The sequence below is a fragment of the Lissotriton vulgaris genome, chromosome 4_1 (assembly GCF_964263255.1).
Source record: "Lissotriton vulgaris chromosome 4_1, aLisVul1.2, whole genome shotgun sequence".
Taxonomy (NCBI): Eukaryota; Metazoa; Chordata; class Amphibia; order Caudata; family Salamandridae; genus Lissotriton; species Lissotriton vulgaris.
This window is the reverse complement of record NC_141691.1, coordinates 881,888,312-881,907,271: the sequence shown is the minus strand read 5'-3', so window position 1 is coordinate 881,907,271 and position 18,960 is coordinate 881,888,312. Positions and strand designations below refer to the sequence as shown.

Genomic DNA, 18,960 nt, shown 5'->3' with positions numbered 1-18,960 from the left:
CCTCTTGACTGAGAAGTTCAAGATGCTAACCCTGGCTCAGGTCTTAACTTCTCTCGACCCTGGAGACTGGATGATAGCGTTGGACTTGCAGGACACATATTTTCACATCCCCGTCCTGCCGGCCCACTGGCGTTACCTGCGGTTAACGGTAGGCCATAAGCATTTTCAGTTTACCGTGCTCCCCTTCGGCCTTATTAGCGCCTCTCGGGTGTTCACGAAAAAGATGGCGGTGGTCGTAGCTCATCTGCGCAGGTTAGGGGTGTCAGTCTTCCCCTACCTCGACGACTGGTTGTTGAAGGCGGGCTCGCCCCAGCAGTCGTCACCCACCTTCAGACCACGGCTGACCTTCTGCATTTGCTGGGGTTCTCCCTCAACGTGCCGAAGTCGCACCTGAGTCCCTCTCAGAAGCTCCCCTTCATTGGAGCGGTTCTGGATTCGGGTTTATCCTCCCGAGCAGCAAGTCTGGGATATTCAGGCTATAATTCCGATCTTTCAGCCTCTATCCTAAGTTTCAGTCAGGATGACCCTCCGGCTCTTGGGCCTGATGGGCTCCTGCATCCTACTAGTGCGACATGCCAGATGGCATATACGGGCTCTGCAGTCGGACCTGAAGGTCCAGTGGGCACAGCATCAGGGCAACCTGTCCGATCATGTCAAGATCTCGCAGGGCACTGCATGACAACTGCAGTGGTGGCTCACGAATCGTGATTGGGTCAATGGCAGTTCCCTCTCCCTTCCCCAACCGGAGCACACAGTGGTGACGGATGCGTCCTTCCTGGGATGGGGAGGCCACTTGAGAGAGGCGGAGATCAGAGGCCTCTAGTCTCCGGCGGAGTCCCGGCTCCATATCAACTTTCTGGAGCTGCAGGCGATCCGACTTGCACTGAAGGCATTCCTTCCCTCTGTTCGCGGAAGTGTAGTGCAGGTTTTCACGGACAATACCACCGCCATCTGGTATTGCAACAAAGAGGGCGGGGTGGGGTCCTGGACCCTATGTCAGGAGGCTCTGGACATGGCTGGAACATCAAGGCATTACCTTGGTGGTTCAAGACCTGGCAGGTTCTCTGAACGCCAGGGCGGACAAACTCAGCCACCGGTGCTTGTTGGGTCACAAATGCCGTCTGAACTCGGACGTGGTGCAAAGTCCCTTTCAGCAGTGGGGAGAGCCTTGTTTAGATCTATTCGCCACCGAAGAGAACGTGCAATGTCATCAGTTCAGCGCGTTGGAATTTCCAAGGTGGCACGTGCTCGGAGACACTTTTCGTCTCGAGTGGAGCTGCAGTCTACTGTATTCTTTTCCGACTATACCACTTCTGCCCAGAGTGCTGAAGAAGATCAGGCGTGACCAGGCCCAAGTTATTCTTGTGGCTCCGGACTGGGCTCGAAGAGTATGGTATCCCGATCCACTCAGTATGAGCATCGATCCCCCGATCCGTCTGCCTCTTCGGGAGGATCTTCTGTTGCAGCAGCAGGGGACAGTTCTCCACCCGAACCTGCCCAGCCTCCACCTCCATGCGTGGAGATTGAGCGGTGACAGTTGACGGCTTTCAACCTTCCTCCCGAAGTCTGTCATGTCATTCTGGCAGCCAGGCGTCCCTCCACTAAAAGGGTTTACTCCTGCCGATGGAATACATTTGTGGCTTGGCAAAGGCTGTGGATCCCCTTTCGGCCCCTCTTTCTGAGGTTCTTCTGTTTCTCCTATCTTTGGCCCAGCAGGGCTCTGGTCTGGACACTATCAAAGGCTATCTTTCTGCCATTTCAACCTTCCTGAGGCTTCCTGATCAGCCTTCTCGTTTTAAGTCCCCAGTTGTTAACCGATTTCTCAAAGGCATTAAACACATGTTTCCTCCCGTGCCTTTCATTATGCCTCAGTAGGACTTAAATCTTGTCTTGAATTTTCTGATGTGTGCTCCTTTTGAGCCCTTTCATAACTGTCCTTTACGTCTTCTCACTCTTAAGACCGCTTTCCTGGTAGCTATCACCTCTGCCAGAAGAGTGAGTGAGCTCCAGGCTCTTTCTTCTAAACCTCCTTTCCTTTCTGTTCATCCGGACAAGGTTGTTTTAAGGACCCGTCCTTCTTTCTTGCCAAAGGTGGTCACGCCCTTCCACATCGGGCAGACCATCACTTTGCCCACCTTCTTTCCGCCTCCGCATCCTTCCAGGGAAGAGGAGAGGCTCCACCATTTGGACCCAAAACGTGCACTTGCTTTCTATCTGCAGCGTACACAACGGTTCCGGATGGATTATCAGCTCTTTGTTGGCTACGTGGGTGCCAAAAAAGGTTGGGCTGTGCACAAATGGACCATTTCCTGTTGGGTCATTCTGTGCATCAAAGCATGTTACTCCTTGGCCAAGAAGGAGCCTCCTGTGGGGCTGCGTGCCCATTCCATCAGGGCGGTACAAAAGGGGGTGGTGATGGACGTATCATCTGACTCAATCAAACACTCACACCCAGTCAAACGATCTGTGTTTAATCCATCACCGTTCTTTAGCCCACTCTGCCACCCCAGTTCAGACATGGCTATATGCAAATCAGTCTGACCCTGTGCCTCAGGGGAACAGTCCAGCCCGAACTGCCAAGCCATGTCTTCAGATGCTCCATCCATCACCACCCCCTTTTGTACAGCTTTTGGCCGCCATAAGTGTGGCAGGGTATGCTCAGATGTGAGTCCCTTGCTCACTTTGCCACTGGATTCAAGCAAGCCAGGCTGAAGATGGCTGGAATGCCAAAAAGCGGTCCTCGGAAGCTTGTTTCCGGTCCAGGGAAGACATGGCTTGGCAGTTCGGGCTGGACTGTTCCCATGAGGCACAGGGTCAGACTGATTTGCATATAGCCATGTCTGAACTGGGGTGGCAGAGTGGGCTAAAGAACGGGGATGGATTAAACCTAGATCTTTTGACTGGGTGTGAGTGTTTGATTGATTCAGATGCTCCGTCCATCACCACCCCCTTTTGTACCGCTTTTGGCCGCCATAAGTGTGGCAGGGTATGCTCAGACGTGAGTCCCTTGCTCACTTTGCCACTGGATTCAAGCAAGCCGGGCTGAAGACGGCTGGAATGCCAGAAACCGGTCCTCGGAAGCTTGTTTCCGGTCCAGGGAAGACATGGCTTGGCAGTTCGGGCTGTACTGTTCCCATGAGGCACAGGGTCAGACTGATTTGCATATAGCCATGTCTGAACTTGGGTGGCAGAGTGGGCTAAAGAACGGTGATGGATTAAACCCAGATCTTTTGACAGGGTGTGAGTGTTTGATTGATTCAGATGCTCCGTCAATCACCACCTCTTTTGTACCGCATTCCAGCAGGGCAACTGCAGCCACTACTGCCTTGAGATGCGACGTTCCCTTGCAGGACATTTGTCAGGCAGCTACATGGGTCTCGCTGCACACGTTTACGAAGCACTACTGCCTTGACAGTCAATTCTGGAGAGACAGCATTTTTGGCCGTTCTGTTCTCCGTGACTTCCTGGAGTAATTATGTTCTCAGACCCACCACCGGGGTTGGTATTGCTGGGGTATCTATTCTAAGGTAAGGAATCTATCACTAACGTGTCTCTTTCAGATGCCCAAGTTACTACTTGTGTAATGATATATCTGTAAGAGACATTAGTTAGTGATAGATTCCTTATCGCCCCACCCATTCTCCCCGTTCTGCGAACGGGTTAAGGCTCATCCCCTTTTAGGGCCCTAGTTTTATGCACCAATGGTCAGTATCTTGAATGGCTGTGTTCCTAGGACGGAAACTCGTGTACAGAACTGACGTCAGCGTGCATGGGTGGCGCCTACGTACTCTCCGTGACGTCATCTCAGTGTTGATGACGCCAGTGACGGAAGCAGAGCTGCAGGACGCCACCTACTGACGTGCAAGGGTACTGCTAAGCACCTTCTGCAAGAGATGACATTGCCACAAATCAAGCAACGTAATCCCACAGTGCTGCAAGCAATAAAGCAAAATTTGAACCAAGGCTCATGTTGCTTGCACTACATAGCATGAAGTGTAAAAGAGAAATTCTGCTCTGGAGATTAAAATGAATGCATCATCTCCTCATTACTCAGTAGTCACATGAAAAAGCACTGCAAGTGGTTCTTCGTAAGCCTAAGTGACTTATTTGACTGTAAAAAACATAAAAACGAAAGTTAAAGTAAAAAAGTTGAAAAGAAAAAAATATATAAAAAATAAGTCTAAAAAAAGAGTGGGTGCAGGGTTTGGCTGCAGGGCAGGCCAGCTGTGTGCACCGACCCAACCCCAGCTGTGCATGGAGAAAGGTGGATCACAGCAAGGGTTGGCCCTGCGCTGAGGGTTTGGTACAGGACCTGACCAGAAACCAGGATAGGGAGTGTTGACTGTCCTCAGAATGTTGGTCACGGCTCCTGGTTTGAGGGCATTCCAACTGCACACTCTGTCATTTAGTGTCTATTTTTCTCACTCTCTCAATGCGCTTGTTCGCTACCACTGACCCTCATGTAAAAACAAACAATGTTTTTTGTAAATTCTTTTAAGCAGTGAAGTTTTTTTTTTTTTACAATTTTTTTGTGGTATTTTACCTTGTTGGGGAAAACAAAACAAAAATCCACCAAGAAAGATGGAAACAAAAACTGTTTAAAAAAGACAAAACAAATATATTTTGCACGTTGTGTGATGGAGGAGCACTTGTTTTTTGTGCGCTGTTCCCACTTAACTCTCCTCAAGAGATGACCTTTTCACAATGAAGCAATGCAATCCAACAGTTTGGAAGCAGGTATCATTTTCTCCTTCCTCCTCGGGCAAGATGTGTTTAAGGAATCTCTCGAGCAGGAATGCCATATGAAATGGTTGCAAAGGTCATGCTAGCCTCTTCAGCGTCCCTCTTACTCTTCATTTTCTCAGTAATGAACTGTTTTTCAGTCTTACATGCCTGTACATCGATGTGGTTCCAAAACTGTAGTTTCTTGACTACCTCTGCTCAGTTCTTGCAACTCTAAGTGCATGGCAGGCAGTTTTTTTTCACCCACTGCAAAGGTGACAATATTGTAGACAACGTGCAGCAGAAGCCTTCTGAAAAGTATGAAAAGGTTTTACATCAAAGTGATTATAGTCTCCGTTGCTGAATGGCTCGCCTATGGCAAGGGGAGCAGTGATCAGAGCAAGAAGAAAATGGATAACTATTTGAACGTGGAACAGTACATTCTCAGTAACAAATCTGATCACTTTAGCTGAACAAAAGAATTTGTTAATCCTCTACACACCCTGGAAAATAGTTATAGAGGGACCAGTACACACTGATTTTGCGATACAGCTTCAAATTACTGAGAATCCCCCAATTTTTAAAGATTGTAAAATTCCAAGTGTAACACTACATCTGAGAATTTTTTGTTGAACATGTATGATCCCTACTTCCAAACAACATATTACAATTGGTTTTGTATGAAACATAACTTTATTTTTCAAATCACAGAGTTTGCCGTTCTCGTTTTTTTGGATTCATGGTACTTGGAGTGGAAGTTCTGCCTCTGTAATAATGCGAGATGTCCTAAAGCAGTAATGTAACCCCTAAATGATGAAAAAAGTGCCAACATTAAAAGCAAATCGCACATACTTGTCACTTTTGTTGCTCTTACAGCATTAGGCCTACTTTAAAACAATATCCCAGAATTTGTATTCACATCAAACTCATAGTTCCTAAGAATAACGAGGTTCAATACTTGGAACGCAAGCCATGAATACTTAAACACCCAAAAAAACTAAAGTAAACATATGATGCTTTGTAAACAGGAAACCTTTGACAGTTCATAAATTCAGCAAACTAGTTATTTTCCCTTATCCTGCCTGCATTTTCAAATGTATTTCCACACATCACTTCTGCTACTAGAATACAGCTCTCTCCCGATTGACACATTGTCTCGGGGCAATGTAGCCACAGCCATAACTTCACTGCTTTACCCCTGGCTGTAGAGCATGAGGCCTATGATGTTGAAAAGGTTCCTAATACTTCCAAAGCTGCTGATTTGGCACCTTAGGAGTATTTCTCATGGCAGTGTTTCACCCATGCAATAGGTGAAAAATATACAAGAAAGGTGTCCTGTACCCTTGATAATCGAGTTTCACAAAGATGAAACCATTAAATATATTCATTTGGTACTACAGGGATGATGAAACCCAGCAGCAGCCCGTGCAGATCAGAGTGGTGGGCCGAGGTGGGGGAGGAGGATTTCGACAGGCGTTGACGAGGGGAAATTAATTATTTATTTATTTTTCCCTTGTCTTCATCTGTCGAATCCCCCCTCAACCCAGCCCCGTTGCACCACCGCTCTTACCTACACGGGCCGCTCCTGATAAAACCTCTCCACACAATGCTTCCGTACTCATTTTCCGGTGCTGAGGTTCAAAGGAGACAGTAGTTGGAGCTATAGAAAATCACATGGATCTTGAAATAGCTCCAAGCAAAAAAGCAAAATCTGACCCTAAACTCATGTTGTGTGCACTACATTGCATTAAGCGTAAAAAAGAAATTCTGCTCTAGAGAGCAAAATTGGTGCATAATCCTTTGATTACTCAGTTCTCACATGAAAGAACACACTGCAAGAGGCTAAAAACAAAACTTAAAGTATAAAAGTTGAAAAGATTAACAAAATGTTAAAGCCTCGAAAAAGGGAGTCTAACTATAAAAGGGCTAATTTGAGAAATCTGAACCAAAAAGGTTTAATGTATAAACCCAAAAAGGACGAAGTAAACCACAAAAAAAGAACAAGCATTGGAAATGCAATAGGGCTCGCATTAGGAAAGTTTGAGCTATTGGTGTTATAAATGAATTATTTTTATTTATGTGTTTTTTTTTAAATAGCTAAATTAATAGCTTTACCATTTACAATGCCACTAGTTATAACTTTCGCAAATGTGACACCTATAGCATTTGCAATGCAACATGTTTTGTATTTACGTGACTTAGATGTATTGATATTACAAATAACAATGGCTTTTAATTTTTTAAAATAATTAATACTTAATTATTTATTTAATTTGTAATGGCAATAGCTTAAAATTTTGTAAATAACATTTGTGAAGATTATGTTCAGTGTTTTTTATTGTGACAAATCCAAGAACAGAAGTGAAATATTAACATATTTTTGTGATTTGTAATAAAGCGTGAAAGCTTGAAAAATTGAAAGAACATATTTGAACCAGTGATGCTGTGGTTGCGCTGAGTGGTGTGTGCATCGGTGTAGCTGTTTGGTGGGTGCATTGGTGGAGCTTAGTTGGAGCATCGGTGGAGCTGTATGGTGGGTGCCACGGCGGAGCTGTGTGGTGGGTGCCACGGCGGAGCTGTGTGGTGGGTGCCACGGCTGAGCTGTGTGGTGGGTGCATTGGTGGAGCTGTGTGGTGGGTGCATTGGTGGAGCTTAGTTGGAGCATCGGCGGAGCTGTGTGGTGGGTGCCTCGGCGGAGCTGTGTGGTGGGTTCCTCGGCGGAGCTGTGTGGTGGGTGCCTCGGCGGAGCTGTTTGGTGGGTGCATCGGTGGAGCTGTGTCGGTGGAGCTGTGTGGTGGCTGCATCGCTGGAGCTGTGTGATGGGTGCATCGCTGGAGCTGTGTAGGTGGAGCTGTGTGGTGGGTGTATCGGTGGAGCTGTGTCGGTGGAGCTGTGTGGTGGGTGCATCGGTGGAGCTGTGTAGGTGGAGCTGTGTGGTGGGTGCATCGGTGGAGCTGTGTCGGTGGAGCTGTGTGGTGGGTGCATCGGTGGGGTTGGGTGGAGGGTGCATCGGTGGAGCAGTGTAGGTGGAGCTGTGTGGTGGGTGCATCGCTGGAGCTGTGTAGGTGGAGCTGTGTGGTGGGTGCACCGGTGGAGCTGTGTAGTGGGTGCATTGGTGGAGCTGTGTAGTTGGAGCTGTATGGTGGGTGCATCGGTGGAGCTGTGTGGTGGGTGCATCGGTGGAGCTGTGTAGGTGGAGCTGTGTGGAGGGTGCATCGCTGGAGCTGTGTGGTGGGTGCATCGGTGGAGCTGTGTAGGTGGAGCTGTGTGGAGGGTGCATCGGTGGAGCTGTGTGGTGGGTGCATCGGTGGAGCTGTGTGGTGGGTGCATGGGTGGAGCTGTGTAGTGGGTGCCTCGGTGGAGCTGTGTGGTCGGTGCCTCGGTGGAGCTGTGTGGTGGTTGCATCAGTGGAGCTGTGTGGTGGTTGCATCGGTGGAGCTGTGTGGTGGTTGCATCAGTGGAGCTGTGTAGGTGGAGCTGTGTGGTGGGTGCGTCGTTGGAGCTGTGTCGGTAGAGCTGTGTGGTGGGTGCATCGGTGGAGTTGGGTGGTGGGTGCATCGGTGGAGCTGTGGTGGATGCATCGGTGGATCTGTGTGGTGGATGCATCGGTGGATCTGTGTGGTGGATGCATCGGTGGAGCTGTGTGGTGGGTGCATCGGTGGAGCTGTGTGGTGGGTGCATCAGTGGAGTTGGGTGGTGGAGCTGTGTGGTGGGTGCATCGCTGGAGCTGTGTAGGTGGAGCTGTGTGGTGGGTGCACCGGTGGAGCTGTGTAGTGGGTGCATCGGTGGAGCTGTGTAGTTGGAGCTGTATGGTGGGTGCATCGGTGGAGCTGTGTGGTGGGTGCATCAGTGGAGCTGTGTAGGTGGAGCTGTGTGGAGGGTGCATCGGTGGAGCTGTGTGGTGGGTGCATCGGTGGAGCTGTGCGGTGGTTGCATCGGTGGAGCTGTGTGGTGGTTGCATCGGTGGAGCTGTGTAGGTGGAGCTGTGTGGTGGGTGCGTCGGTGGAGCTGTGTCGGTGGAGCTGTGTGGTGGGTGCATTGGTGGAGTTGGGTGGTCGGTGCATTTGTGGAGCTGTGTGGTGGATGCATCGATGGATCTGTGTGGTGGATGCATCGGTGGAGCTGTGTGGTGGGTGCATCGGTGGAGCTGTGTAGGTGGAGCCGTGTGATGGGTGCATCGCTGGAGCTGTGTAGGTGGAGCTGTGTGGTGGGTGCACCGGTGGAGCTGTGTAGTGGGTGCATCGGTGGAGCTGTGTAGTTGGAGCTGTGTGGTGGGTGCATCGGTGGAGCTGTGTGGTGGGTGCATCGGTGGAGCTGTGTAGGTGGAGCTGTGTGGAGGGTGCATCGGTGGAGCTGTGTGGTGGGTGCATCTGTGGAGCTGTGTAGTGGGTGCATCAGTGGAGCTGTGTAGTGGGTGCCTCGGTAGAGCTGTGTGGTGGGTGCATCAGTGGAGCTGTGTGGTGGGTGCATCGGTGGAGCTGTGTAGGTGGAGCTGTGTGCGGCACCCCGGTATGCCGAGATGAGAAGCCAGGGGCGCCGTACCGCCGCCCAGGATGTGGCTCCTTTGTGCTGAACGTGATCCCCGCCCTCGCCCTCTGCATTTAAATGGCTCAATTAAGAGCTCGGTGAGGTTACGGCGGGTGAAATGGCTAAAACTGTAGCTGCCTAAAGGAAGAGATAGATAAGGTGCCGGCCGGGTTAGGAAGGTATGTGTTTTGGGGTGGGGCAAATGGGGAGTTGCACAATTGTATTTGGCGTTTCTTTTCTAGACAGTTGTTATATTGCATGGAGCACTGGCGTTTTCTAATTAATGGAGAAATAATCGTGGCTGAGACAGACTCCTCGACTCTCCATGTCTCATTTCTGGACCGTGGGAGGGCGGTGTGTTGGTTGGGGAGTGTCACATTAATTTGAGAGAAGTGAAAGTAAGCAGAGAGGGCAGGTGCTGCTAGCGGAAGCCAATTTAAATACGCGTAAAACAATGTTCCGCAAATAAACTCGAGAGCACGTCTCTCCTTTTTACGCACACCGTGACGTTTTCCACAAAAAAATTGAGATGAGTGCGTCATATCGAAGCTAAGAATCTAAACGTCGATTTTGAGTTAATAAGCACTTGTCTTATTTACAAGCCCATTGTTTACAAGCTCCTTGCGCCGCCGGTGCGTCACTTTCTGGCGGTGGTTCCCAAAGTGTGCGCCGCTGCACCCCGGTACGCCGGTAAAAAAATGGTGGGGAGCTACGGCCAACTGCCAAGGAGGTCAAGGGAGCCACGGGTCAAAAAAGTTTGGGAACCACTGGTTTAAGGAATCTCTCTCAAGCAGGAATGCCATATGAAATGGTTGCAAATGTCATGCTAGCCTCTTCAGCGTCCCTCTTACTCTTCATTTCCTCAGTAATGAACTGCTTTTCAGTCTTACATCAAGATGCCTGTGCATCGATGTGGTTCCAAAACTAAATCAATTAATCAATCAACACATTTGTAGAGCACGCTACTCACCCGTAGGGGTCTCAAGGTGCTAGGAGGAGTGCCGCTACTGCTCGAAGAGCCTGGTCTTGAGGTGTTTCCTGAATGTGAGGTGGTCCTGGGTCAATCGTAGGTGAGCAGGGATGGAGTTCCACGTCTTGGCCGCCAGGTAGGAGAATGATCTTCCTGCGGTGGTTCTGCGGATCCGTGGGACGGTGGCAAGGGCGAGGCTGGCGGAGCGGAGTTTGCGTGTTGGAGTGTAGAACGTGAGGCGGTTGTTGAGGTATTCGGGACCTATGTCGTGGAGCGCTTTGTGTGCATGGGTGAGGAGCCTGAACGTGATCCTTTTGTTGACGGGGAGCCGGTGCAGGTCTTTCAGGTGGGCTGATATGTGGCTGTGGCGGGGGATGTCAAGGATGAGTCATGCGGATGCGTTCTGTATGCGTTGGAGTCTTTTCTGAAGTTTGACTGTGGTTCCTGCGTATAGGTCGTTTCCGTAGTCTAGTCGGCTGGTGACGAGGGCCTGGGTGACCATCTTTCTAGTTCCGGTAGGGATCCACCGGAAGATCTTGCGGAGCATGCGCACGGTGTTGAAGCATGATGATGAGATGGCGTTGACTTGCTTGGTCATTGTGAGAGAGGAGTCCAGGATGAATCCCAGGTTGCGTGCGTGGTCAGTGGGTGTTGGTGCGGTGCCCAGTGCTGTGGGCCACCAGGAGTCGTCTCAAGCGGATTGGGATGTAGTTTCTTGACTACCCCTGCTCAGTTCTGGCAACTCAAAGTGCATGGCAGGCAGTTTTTTTTCACCCACTGCAAAGGTGAAAATATTGTAGACAACGTGCAGCAGAAGCCTTCTGAAAGTATGAAAATGTTTTACATCAAAGTGATTATATTCTCCGTTGCTGAATGGCTCGCCGATGGCAAGGAGAGCAATGATCTGAGCAAGAAGAAAATGGATAACTATTTGAACGTTGAACAGTACATTCTCAGGAAAAAATCTGATCACTTTAGTTGAACATAAGAATTTGTTAATCCTCTACAGACCCTGGAAAATAGGCATAGATGGGACCAGTACACCCTGATTTTGCGATACCGCTTCAAATTACTGAGAATCCCCCAAGGTTTAAAGATTGTAAAATTTCAAGTGTAACACTACATCTGAGAATTATTTGCTGTACATGTATGATCCTTACTTCCAAACCACATATTACAATTTGTATTGTATGAAACATAACTTTTTTTCTTCAAATCACGGAGTTTGCCGTTCTCGTTTTTTTGGATTCATGGTACTTGGAGTGGAAGTCCTGCCTCTGTGATCATGCGAGAAGTCCTAAAGCAGTAATGCAACCCCTAAATGATCAAAAAAGTGCCAAAATTAAAAACAAATCGCACATACTTGTCACTTTTGTTGCTCTTACAGCATTAGGCCTACTTTAAAACAATATCCCAGAATGTGTATTCACATCAAACTCATAGTTCGTAAGAATGAAGAGGTTCAATACTTGGAACGCAAGCCATGAATACTTAAACACCCCAAAAAACGAAAGTAAACATATGATGCTTTGTAAACAGGAAACCTTTGACAGTTCATAAATTCAGCAAACTAGTTATTTTCCCTTATCCTGCCTGCATTTTCAAATGTATTTCCACACATCACTTCTGCTACTAGAATACAGCTCTCTCCCGATTGACACATTGTCTCGGGGCAATGTAGCCACAGCCATAACTTCACTGCTTTACCCCTGGCTGTAGAGCATGAGGCCTATGATGTTGAAAAGGTTCCTAATACCTCCAAAGCTGCTGATTTGGCACCTTGGCAGTCTTTCTCATGGCAGTGTTTCACCAATGCAATAGGTGAAAAATATACAAGAAAGGTGTCCTGTACCCTTGATAATAGAGTTTCACAAAGAGGAAACCATGAAATATATTCATTTGGTACTACAGGGATGATAAAACCCAGCAGTAGCCCATGCAGATAAGAGTGGTGGGCCGAGGCGGGGGAGGGGGATTTCGACAGGCGTTGACAAGGGGAAATTAATTATTTATTTATTTTTCCCTTGTCTTCATCTGTCGAATCCCCCCTCAACCCAACCCCGCTGCCCCACCGCTCTTACCTACACGGGCCGCCCCTGATAAAACCTCTCCACAGAAAGCTTCCCTCCTCATTTTCCGGTGCTGAGGTTTAAAGGAGACAGTGGTAGGAGCTATCGAAAAGCACATGGATCTTGAAATTGCTCCAAGCAAAAAAGCAAAATCTGACCCTAAACTCATGTTGTGTGCACTACATTGCATTAAGCTTAAAAGAGATATTCTGCTCGAGAGAGCACAATTGGTGCATAATCTCTTCATTACTCAGTTCTCACATGAAAAAACACACTGCAAGAGGCTAAAAACAAAACTTAAAGTATAAAAGTTGAAAAGATTAACAAAATTTTAAAGCCTCGAAAAAGGGAGTCTAACTATAAAAGGGCTAATTTGAGAAATCTGAACCAAAAAGGTTTAATGTATAAACCAAAAAAGGGAAAAATAAACAACAAAAAAAGAAAAATGAATAACAACAAAATCCATACCTGAAATTGTCTTCCTTTAGCAGTAAGGATGCACAACCAGAACATAGGCCAGAAACTGTGGCTTTCCCCTATTGTGCGCGGCTAAAGACTATATACTGCTAGTGTTGATCACTCTCAAAGGGTTGTGCGCAGGGCCGAGCCATGTACAAGGCCCTGCAGCCACCCTTCTTTCCACATGGCCTTCAGCCATGCACATCAGGGTATGGTGGACTGTGGCCAGCCACTCCTATTGGCCAATCCTTACTGCTCACTGCTAAAGAGGCTGGCTTGCAGCTAACCCTCACAACGCACGGCCAAGGGCTATACATTACAGGAATAAGACCTGGATAAAGGAAAGTTAGGCACAATTAACAGTTGGATGTGGTGTTTGATAAATGAAATACAGAAATTCACTGAAACTGAAACTAACAAAGATTATAAGGAAGTTAAAGTTAGGTTTGGTTATCATACGTTTAAAAAAAAACTCAGTTTATTTACTGAAAAAAACACAGTTAAGTGCTGTCATGATTCTAAAATAAAAACTAAAACCACCAAAATGGGCTAGTTATGGTTACATAAACTAACCAGAACTCATTACCTGGTGAAGCGAGCAATAGTAATAGCATATTAGATTCTGCATATCTACATATGTACTACAAATAACTACACTAGCAGGGTATTCTTTAATTTTTCCATTTGTGAGATAATTTATTATTACATTGGCAAATAAGCATTTAATGTGCTACCCAAGAATCATTGACCTCATTTTATCACAATAATAGTAGAGGAGGAAGTGATATCATTAGAACTTGGACCTCTCAGTGTTAGCGGAAGTGCAAACGTAACCTATATCTCTCCCCAGTGATTGGTTATATTTCTATTTCTTAAGGAAACCTCTCTTGAAAACGCTAGACTGCGTTCAACAGTGTTTGCTAAAAAAACACAAACATAGTCTAATTAACGGCCTACTTGTATGAGATCAGGAATAGTTTGGGACCCTATTATTAAAGGGCTTCTTTTCCCACTTGGATGAAAAAGGGCTAAAATTGTACTCTTGGCACTGCATGAATAAAGGCTGATTGTGTTTGTCCTGAATGCAATTGTGAAGGGCAGCTGTGACTAAACAAATGATTCCAGGTGGATTCTGTCATGCATGTCGTCGTGCCGCATCGAAACCAGCGTACATGGCTCCCTCTGCCTTTTTATAATGACGCTTTAGTCAGATGGCAAAGACTGCAGGCAATAACATAGCGATTGCTGTGCCAGTCGTTTTCCAAATAACAAATATCTTGAGTAGAAATGTTTTTATTGTACTTCTGAAATACGTGATAGGTCTAAGTCTATGATTTCCTGTTAATATTACGACTGTTTTATTTGGTACATTATTTATATTTAGATGGTGATTTACTGTAATTGGTGGGAGAGTCATACTGTAAGTTGCCTGAGCACACTGGGGCAGATGTTTGAGCACCCCAAATGTTGGAACAGCTTAGGTGGTTCTCTATCAATAGCAGTGGTCAGTGATGATGAAGGCCTTAGGCCTAAAATAACAGAAGGTCCACTTAGCAGTTCGCAGCTGTTGCTCTGCGGTCTGTAGGCATCCATCTGAGCTGCGTTTGCTGGTGGGCTGTGTTTGAGCTGTGATGCAGTCATGCCTCCCTTAGCGGCCTTAGCGTTGTGTCCAGGATTGCTTGCAGACAACACACCAAGACCTGGTCTGCATCCTCTTAAGGCTGTGGTTCCCAGCCTCACTCCTGTTGATTGATATCGGGGAAGTCATGGTTAGGAGAAGGTAGTGAAGGGAACTCTGGGAACTATAGTAATATGGCTATGCATGTTGGTGTCAGAGTCAAATACACTGTGGCTATGAATATGTATTATTAAAGTTGCATGTTCCTTTGTTTCTTATGTTAAGTGCAGACATTAAATGTGAAAGGCCATTGCAAATGTTTGCAAATAACTGCAAAGTTATGACGTTGCAGGTGTTCACCATAGTCTCACCAGTCTTCTCTATTACATTGGACTTGCTAAATTTGTAGGACAATACTTTTTGGGACTTTTTGTATCAGATCTAATAAGGAGCATGACAATTTCTCTTCTCAGTGGGGTATGTTAAATGGTGCTGGCATACACAAGCTACTCATTAGCATAATTGGGTCTCTTAAATATTTAGTCTGTTCGCAAATGATCAGCCCCTTCTCATCAAACTAACTTGACTATAGTCGTTTTGCATAAATTGTATGGTGTCCCTACTGGCTCATGAATAGCGAAAGCGATGTGATGAATTGTTGTTTAAGAGATCATATTTTTCGGTCTGACCTTAATTAAATATGCCAGCTTGGGCTTTCGGATCAATGCTTTTGTAGACAGGCAGGAGAGACTATTTGCCTTTGTAGTTCATCAGACCTAGAAATCCACTCTTCGAAAGGAAATCAATGAGGAATCACTAAGTGTTGCTTTTGGCCCAGACAATCGATGCAAGCATCACTGGCACACATCAAGCTCTGAGACCCGTGTAATAAACCTAAACTAATTCAGATGGGATTAATACAGAGCAATGATTTTCCATCATCCCCCGCTTTATTAAATGTTGGAACGAAAAGAACATTGTTTGAGGCTTGTAAGCAGACATTCAAGCTGAGAATTTTTGAGTATTTTTCTCAATTTCTTTTCAGATAGAAAACTATTTGCTTCGCAACCATGAGACAAGAAAATACCTGCAGGAGCAAGCGTATCGTTTGCAGCAGGGCATTGTCACCAGTACCACTCAGCAGGTAAGAGGGAAAGGTCTTGTTGGGAGAAGATGTAGTCTGATAGCTAAGCACCTTTCCTTTTGAACTGTGAGTCTAGCTCGGTCTTGATCCCACCTTTAGCGCTTGGCCGAGTATTGTGTGATCCTGAGATAAAACTCTTAATTTTCCTGTGCCTGAAATTGGAAATCTATGTATTGTAAAACGTGATGTAATCTTTGAATATGTGTTACAATAATGCAATTTTGTGCACTGTTATCGTTTTCAGCTCAAATTACTTTCACTGCTAAGGTATGTAACCATCATGTCATGGCTGGTCCATCGTGCCGCATCTTCCTAAGTACTACATTTGTTACAAGTGCTTCTTTTACAAATAACTACAATTTAAAAATTCTTAATCCCGATGAATTTTTTGGTTAATTCACCAAAGAAATATAAACACCGCTAGATTTTAAGGTGGGGAAACATTTAGTTTTCTGATTGTGAAGCTTCAGCTGCTCTGCTGTTGGAATCTTTGGCCCGCTGGTCCGTTACCCAAATGACTATTGAGTTGCAGTGGAGGTTGCCTTGCTAAATTTAGGGTGGGCCAGCACAACTTATCTCAGTCGACCTTGCAAGGCATGGCATACCCTGACAAGGAAAATAAACAATGCCTGTGACGCTCTGGGATGATTCTCCCTGACGTTCCAGACCTTTGATTGTTTGGATTTCTCAAGCAAACTTGGGGCCGATTACGGGTTTGGTGGTCTGATGGACCGCCAAACCCGTGGTGGTGGTGCGGCCACCAGCGGTCCGACCGCAGTAATACAAATTGGGCGGTTGGACCGCCATAGAATTAATGCTACTGCCGGTGATCTGTGATCCCTGGTGATCGTGAAGTGGGCTGAGGTCCACAATATTCTGACAGTGCCACTGCAGCACTGCCAAGCATATTGTGAGTTACCTCCCTGCAACAGTTTTCATGGTGGTGAGCCCGCCACGAAAGGTATGGCAGTGAGGAAACTAAGGTGGTCCTACAGGCCCCCTGTTGCCTCAGGATGCATGAAGTGGGGCAAATGTTGTGCCCCACTGTATGCATGCACCCCCAGTTCCTGCACTGTAACTTCACAGTCCATGCCATGCAGGAACCTGCTGTGGCGCTCCCATTACGTGTCTTTCCATGGCTCAGATATGAGTCTTTGAAAAACACTGCCGTGGGACTGCCACTGCTGGACTGTCTGCCAGGATTAAACTTGAAATCCGGCTGGCAGTCTAATTACGAGTTTGGTAGTGTGGCAGCAGGGCGCTGGTGTGGCGGCTTGCTGCCACACCTCTAAACTCGTTATCAGGCCCTTAGTCGTTTGGAATTTGTTTGTTAAAACAAAAAAAGAATGAGAGCAGGTTATAAAACAGACATGGCACCCACTAGAAATTCAGCACGTGCACCAGCACAGAGTTCCGTACCACGCAGAGACAGATTCCTAAATATGGCTTGTGTGCCTGAATGTGAAGGGGGAAATAGGAGTAGCTGGAGGCAAATGGCACTGCTGACCCGGTGGGCTAGCAGCCTACCTGCCAATTTCTAGATCAACCTGTGCATGATTTTACACCCTATATTTTGCCAGGTGCATAAGGTGAGTCAAAGTCTAAACGGGCAGAGTTGATATCAATTTTGCACATTAGGAAAATGTTGGTTGTTCAGCATCCTGTATGCTTTTATGTTTTTTCTGAAAATCAAATAAAGCGGATTTTGATTTGATACCAAATTTTTTCGATGTCAAAATAAATGATTGACTTTGTACTTGTATTTTGTATTTGTATTTGAATTTATATAGCGCGTAAATCACAGCTAGGTCTCATAGCGCTTGCAGAAATTCCTGAGAAGATTTGGGTAGGAGGCTGACTGGGGTCTAAAAGAGCCATGTATTCAGATTCTTGCGGAATGTTTTGTGGTTTGGATCGGTTCTGATTGGTAGTGGTAGTGAGTTCCATGTTGCTGGGCCTATTTTAGAGAAGCTTATGTCCCCATTTCTGACCGTGCGTACTTTTGATACTGTTAGGAGGTGTTTGTCTGAGGATTGGAGGGTTCTGGTCGGGCAGTGCTCATGGAGTTCTCTTTCCAGATACTTTGGTCCTTGGCAGTTGATGGATTTGTGGACCAAGCAGCAAATTTGGAATTTGATACGTTTTTTTATGGGAAGCCAGTGCAATTTCCTAAGACAAGGGGCCGATGAAGTGTGGGCGGGAGGTCAAGGACCAGTCTTGCCGATGTGTTTTGAAGGGTCTGGAGTTTGGTCAAAAGACTTTTATTGATGTCAGCGAGCAGTGCGTTTCCGTAGTCCAGGCTGCTTATAATTAGGCCCTGGACTAAAGGCTTACGGAATGATTTAGGGATCCATTTAAAGATCTTTCTGAGGCTGCACATTAGTCCTACACTAGTGTGCACTACTTTATTTACATGGGATGACATGGATAGTTTGTTGTCGATTGTAACTTCCAGATTCATAACTGAGTTTTTCGGAGCAGGACAGAGGCCAAGTGCAGGTGGCCACCATTTGTTTGTCCAGTATTTATGCGCATTTCCAAACAACATGATTTCGGTCTTTCCGGCATTGAGCATCAGATAGTTGTTAGTCATCCATTATTTTATAGAGGTCATGCACTGTTGGAATCTGTATTTCGTGTCAGAAGGGTTAGGGCCAAAAGTGATTAAAAACTGAGTGTCATCGGCGTAGGACACAGTTTCAAACCCGTAGGCTCTGATCAGCTTAGTCAGTGGAGATAGATATAGGTTGAAAAGGGTGGGGCTCAGTATTGATCCCTGAGAAACACCCTTATTGTTGTCCAGGTTAGCTGAAGAGAATGGTCCAAGTTTGACCTTCGATTGCCTACTGGTTAGATAGCTCTGAATCCAAAGTAGGGCAGAGCCCTCGACACCAATCTCTGTGAGGCGCTCTACAAGAATGCTATGTGAGATGGCGTCGAAGGCTGCCGACAGATCAAGTAGGATCAGGATGGCTGATTGTTTTGCGTCAATGGACAGACAGATGTTGTCCACAACCTCGAGTAGAGCAGTCTCAGTGCTGTGGAAAGCTCTAAAGCCTGACTGGAAGGATCCAGTAGCTTGTTTTCTTCCAGGTGTTTGATTAACTGTTTGTTTATTAATGATTCCATGATTTTCCCAAAGAGGGGTAGGAGGGAGATCGGGTGATAGTTCTGGGGTTGTTTTGGGTCGGCGTTATTCTTTTTTAATATTGGTCTGATTGTGGCCTCTTTCCATTGAGTAGGTATCGTGGAATGGGCTAGTGAAAAATTCAGAGTTGCCGTTAGTTCAGTGATCATGGGCGGGGCAATTTTAGTAAAAATTTGGGCGGACGCTGGAACTGCTGGGGACCCTGATTTGGTTTTCCTTATTGTGACGCCTACTTCTTCCTCTGAAAATATGTGAAATTCTTTTAGGACATTATGGAGGGGAGGTTGTGCTTTACGTGATAGG

At 46.6% G+C, this 18,960-nt stretch overlaps 1 protein-coding gene across 2 annotated transcripts in view; it reads left to right on the top strand.

The window, feature by feature from the left end:
• Positions 1-18,960, top strand: part of CARMIL1 (capping protein regulator and myosin 1 linker 1) — a 994,750-nt gene that overhangs the window by 724,326 nt on the left and 251,464 nt on the right. For both annotated transcript variants that reach the window (XM_086965173.1, XM_086965172.1), the window contains exon 24: positions 15,411-15,509. In XM_086965173.1, coding sequence (XP_086821299.1) covers positions 15,411-15,509 — 99 coding nt within the window. The remainder of the gene's footprint in view (positions 1-15,410; positions 15,510-18,960) is intronic.